This window comes from Zea mays, chromosome 4 (genome assembly GCF_902167145.1).
Source record: "Zea mays cultivar B73 chromosome 4, Zm-B73-REFERENCE-NAM-5.0, whole genome shotgun sequence".
Lineage (NCBI taxonomy): Eukaryota > Viridiplantae > Streptophyta > Magnoliopsida > Poales > Poaceae > Zea > Zea mays.
The window spans coordinates 206,126,115-206,131,601 of record NC_050099.1 but is presented as its reverse complement, the minus strand read 5'-3'; the positions used below and the strand labels follow the sequence as shown (position 1 = coordinate 206,131,601).

At 55.9% G+C, this 5,487-nt stretch overlaps 1 protein-coding gene across 1 annotated transcript; it reads right to left on the bottom strand.

The window, feature by feature from the left end:
• Positions 1 to 1,626: 1,626 nt before the first annotated feature.
• On the bottom strand, positions 1,627 to 5,050 carry LOC103654507 (probable L-type lectin-domain containing receptor kinase S.5). Its single transcript, XM_008681335.3, has 2 exons — positions 2,995 to 5,050; positions 1,627 to 2,788 (listed from the first exon to the last, which is right to left on the bottom strand). The coding sequence occupies exons 1-2, from the start codon at positions 4,394 to 4,396 to the stop codon at positions 1,899 to 1,901; spliced, it is 2,292 nt and encodes a 763-aa protein (XP_008679557.1). The 5' UTR covers positions 4,397 to 5,050; the 3' UTR covers positions 1,627 to 1,898.
• Positions 5,051 to 5,487: the final 437 nt, after the last annotated feature.

Below are 5,487 nucleotides of genomic sequence, written 5' to 3'. Positions count from 1 at the left end.
CTGTAGTTATGAAAATTGATCAGTCAATGATGATGAATCATACGAGCCTTTTTTTACTTCAGCACGTTCTTTGATAAGGGACAATTTTGCATGATGTGTTATGAACTGTAGGCGGATGTGAGCAGTGGGAGCGTTTGCGTATTAAAGTGCACTGTACTACAATACTTGTTTGTGGATGTTGAGCGTTTACTTAATGTTATCTTTGTCGTCCATGCAAGAGGATCTCTACCGTGTTTCGCAAGATATGAGCCGCCAAGCACCTGTTCGGTTTTGTGTAGAACTTCACGCTCCTTCCTATCCCGGATACTTATATCCTTATTCGGATGATGGTGCCTAGCAACAACGATAGCCTGTCATCGACTTGGACGAGCAGTCATAGATCTCCCTCAACAACTTATGTGTTGTTGCAACGTACGGGCACCTACCTAGTAGTCATATATTTTATATATGTAATATATTTGTATATTATCTTAAATCATATGAGAGAGATAGTTATATACTATATTCATGTTATAATGAAGCAAGTAGAAGAGTATGCTATAAGTTGTACACGGAAAAATAGCATGTAAATCTATATAATCAATTTCCATCGCTGCATAAATTTGAGATAGGCTTAGAGCAACTCCAAAAGTACGCTAAAAACTTTTCCCCAAAATCTGATTATTGGGGGCAGACTCAAACTTGTTAGGGGTGTATGACGCCGTTTGCTCCAACAGTTCTCCAATCAAAACACTAAAACCAAATCTGGCTCAACACAAAAGAAGCGCATGTGTTGTTTCAGCCTTTTTGTTTGCATCGAGCCTTGTTTGAAAATTACGGCTGTGTTGGCTCATGTGTTTGCTAACCTGTACATGTTCACGCACATTCTCTATGTTAACTCGTTTATGTGACAAAAAAAATTTTTGTCATCATTGGAATAACTTCGCTACAGCTGGACCATCCGCTCCATGGAAGCGGCTACCAGATCAATGCCATGCCTAACTATGGCCGCAAAAATTCTTGAGCCTACAATTGTGTTAGCATACGGTTTGAGGAAGCAGGGACGCCGTCGCCGCCTCCAAAGATCAAGGATGCCGCTAGATCGGACTTGACTCCTGCGTCGCTGGGTGCCGGATGTCGGGGAGGTTCCACGAATTGGAAAGCACCTCGCATGGGGGCTCTACTGTAGCAGTCGTCAGCTCCATCACCGCCCATCTGCCAATGCGAGAGCCTGTCACCGATGGAGATAACTTCTCGCAAGGTATGGCAGTTCCGTCGTGATACGTGTTGTACATTTGGAGCGACTGATTCTCTGGGTTGCATCTCTCACCGCCTCCTCCTCCAATGCCATCGATGGCTTTCTCACCGCCGTCGCTTCCCGCCACATCCACATCCACAAAAACAACGTGCGGTACAAAACAAACGCGGGAGAATGAACGGGAGCTCGGATTGGGGAATGATTACTCACACCAAAATATGAGGGAGGGGAGCAGCTCGATGCGGGATGCGAAGTTTTTGGGAGAAGGAAGAGGGATCGGTTGGAGCAAGAAAAAAACGACGCGACCTCTATTTTTGGTTTACGGGATGGTTTTCGTATTCTATTGGAGTTGCTCTTATATGATAACTTTAAAAGGTGGTGGAATGTCATATTCTAAAAAAAATAGTCTATTCCAATAATAAGATTCCAAATCCTCAAAATGAAATGAAACAAACGGGGACTTATCGAAAAAAAAAACATGCAGGTCTCCTAAAACCTGAAGTGCTGGTGCAGCTATACGCCTATACACATGCCCCATTGCACGAACTGAACTCCCTAACGAATTCGATATAATATACACATTTCACACGTGAAAGTTCTTCGGAGCTAGCTGCAATCATGGCCAAAATGCTATGCACAGAAAGGCAGCACTTGGATTAGGTCAACGGCCGGATGAGAGGGCGGGGAAGTAACCGTCGCTGCTGTCGGCCGTGTTGTGCGGCCGGAAGCTGTCGTAGGAGGTGCTGCGCGTGGCCCGCGTGGACGCGCCGTCGGCGTCGGCGTCGCCGGTGCCGGTCGTGGTCCCCTCGATGTCGCTGAGCCGGAATTGCGCTCCCCCCTCGGGCGGCCAGACGAACTGCGGCTTGAACGGCGGCACCTCGGGCGGCGGCGAGGCCTTGGACAGGACCTGCAGCACCTGCGGCATGGCGGGGCGGTCGCCCGGGTTGGGGCTGCAGCACGCCAGCGCGAGCAGCAGCAGGCGGGCCGCCTCGGCGTGGTCGAACCCGGTGGCGCCGAGGCCCTGGTCCACGGCGCCCAGCAGCGCGCCGCGGCCGTGCATCTGCCACACCCAGTCCGACAGCAGCCGGCACCCCCCGCCGTCGCCGCCGCCGTCCCGCAGCGCCGGCTGCCCCGTGACCGCCTCCAGCACGAGCGCGCCGAACGCGAACACGTCCGTCTCCCGCGTCGCCCGGTGGCCCACGGAGTACTCGGGGGCGATGAACCCGAAGGTGCCGGCCACGTGCACGTCCGTGAACGACTCACGGCCCTGGTCCAGCACGCGCGCCAGCCCGAAGTCGCCCAGCCGCGCGCGCCACGCCGCGTCCAGCAGCACGTTGCTGGCCTTCACGTCGCGGTGCAGCACCATGCGCGTGTGCTCGTGGTGCACGTAGTGCAGCCCCGCCGCGACGTCGCGCACGATCGCGTACCGGCTCGCCCAGTCCAGCACGGGCCGCTGCTCGTGCGCGCCCCGCCGGAACAGGTGCTGGTCTAGGCTGCCGTTCGGCATGTACTCGTACACCAGCAGCAGCTGCCCTTTATTGAAGCACCAGCCTGACAAAAAAATATATTAAAGCGACGTTGTGCTCGTCAGATCATTAGGTTGCTGAACAACAGAATATTAGGTTATTTGTTCGTATATACTACACGATTTTATAAACCATGACTACTGACTCGTCAATGCCTCAAGATCGATGAGGTTGTTGGTGGGTTAGTGGGGAAGAAAAGTAGAAGAAGAATGGCGCTCGCATCTTGTTTACCGATGAGAGGGACGATGTTTTTGTGGCGCAGCCTGTTGATGATGTCGACCTCCTGGAGGAAGTCGTTGACGTCCTTGCCGTCGTCCCGGGTGAACCGCTTGACCGCCACCTCCATCGTCCCCTCCGGCCGGGCGTCGTCGGCGGGGAGCAGGCCCTTGTAGACCACGCCGTAGCCGCCTCTCCCCAGCCGCAGCCGCTCGTCGAAGTTGCCGGTGGCCTTCCTCAGCTTGTCGTACGCGAACACCCTGGGCATCCCGGGGAGGTTGGTGAGCCGCCGCTCCAGCCGCTCCTGCCGCTTCTCCACGGCCCGCCTGGCCCGCAGCGTCCTGGCGAGGAAGAAGGCGGCAACGCTGGCCGCGATGGCAGCCGCCGGCACGGCGGCGGCGACAGCGACAACCCACGCCCGGCTCTTCCTCTCCGGGATGATCTCGATCGACAGCGCCCAGTCGAGGACGCAGTTGAGCTCGAAGTCGGCGCCGGTGGACGCGGTGAAGCCGATGTACGCCTGCTCGGGCAGGTGCTGGCTGAGGTCGAGCGGCGAGTCGAGCACCGGGGCTGCCGGTTTAGGCTCGCCACGGACGGCCATGTACACCGCCACGCGCCGCGCCGCGCCGTCGTACTCGACCCAGGCCGTGTAGTTGGCGGGGCCGGTGCTGTTGGTGGCGATGCGGAAGGCCGTCAGGTCCGCCGTCGCGACCGACACGACGGAGCCGACGTTGAGGCCCACGTGGTTGTCGCTGGGGTCGTAGTCCTGCTTCAGCGTGTCGAACTCGACGGCCACGAAGCGGCTCCTCGCCGGACCGCCGCCGCTGCTGGCCTCCAGCGTCGCGTTGGTCAGGCCGAGGTAGCCGCCGTAGCTGCCCGGCGGCGGCTCGGCGCGGGACGGCGCGACGACGAAGGCGAGGCCCTCGCCGGGCCGCGGCGACGAGTCCGGGAGGTGGAACACGTTGATGGAGAAGGTGCTGTTGAACGACACGACCTGCACGCGCGGCGGGGCACCGGTTCCATTGCCATTGCCGCTGTCGAGGCGGCGCCACATGGTGAAGCGGCGCTGGAGGAGGACGTTGCCGGACTTGTTGACCATGATGTCCTGGTAGCTGCCGACGTTGCCGGTGTCCGGGGAGACCTGGATGGCGCCCTGGTAGATGCGGGCATCCCTGCTGAACGCCAGCTCCCGCTGCTCCCGCGAGTTGCCCTCGTCAAACGACGTGTAGTTGTAGGTCTCGATCTCCAGCGCCGGCAGCGGCTGCAGCTGCCCCTGCTCCTGGACCTGCGCGCGGCAGACGACGGCGGCGCGGAGGCAGAGCAGCGAGACGACGAGGAGGCAGCCCAGCTGAGGTGACAGTCTTGACAGAGGAGAGCGACCACGTCCGCCGCCGCCGCCGCATGCAGCAACCGCCATGACAGTGATCGCGCAGGGGCAACGGAACGGGCACGGCCACACGGGCGTTGGAGATTGGAGAAAAAGCGCAGCGCAGGCGAAAAGGGGGCCGAAAAGGCGAGAGGGAGAGGGGGAATCCACCGCGGTGCTGCCTGGCGGTATTTGTATTGCACTTGCACTTGCACCGAGCCAGAGTCCGTGCGGCGACGTTGAATGGCGCCTGGAGAGGAGGCTCGGGTCAACACCGGGTGCTGGGTTGGTGGCGGTGCTCGCGCACGACGCGAACTTGCCGGGCACCTACTGCCGTCTCGGCGAGACACAAAAGACAACACGACGGCGGCGTACGGACGGACGGTTCGACAGCTACGTATGTGCTGCTACTAGAAGTAGAACAGACGCAGAGACGGACGGGACCGGAGCCAGACGGCCGGCAGAAATGATCCGGGCCGGGACCTCCCGAGCCATTTCTGCTGGATTGGAGGCTTGGAGCGCTCAGAGCTGTATTTCGGCATGTGATCGGTTTCCGAACGATGTGAGTCGGGTTGGAGCTGACCATTTTTCTGGGTTAGATCGGACCTGTTTCTTATTTGGTTTCAGCGTAAGGTTGAATCTAGTTTCTTATTTGATTAGAGGGTTAAAATGGTTGGAGCTACATCATCTCTTGTTTGGTTTTGTGATAAGGGATAAACTGAATATGATCATCTTTCTGGTTATATTATCACACTCAAGATGATATCTTCAATTTCAAATGAGAAGATACCATTTAAAATAAATAAAACCACCACTATTTTAGTATTTGAGAAATCGAAGCCTGACACAACCCTACCAAAGCTAATCTAACCATTTATAAAATGCTCAAATGGGCTTTTATCTGCTGCAACACTAACCAAGCTTGCTTTAATCGAAATTTGTTTGCAATAAACTTATTGGAAAAAACTCATACTTAATCTCTAAGCTTGGGATCGATTTTCTGTACCATGCCTAGACTAATCGAGAACTGAAACACGCCCTGTGGCAGCACTAACCGGAATCGGTGCAAAGTAAATGTGACGCTGGATCAAGATCAATTATTGTTTTTATTTTGCAGCTGGTGTAACATTTGCCATGACTAA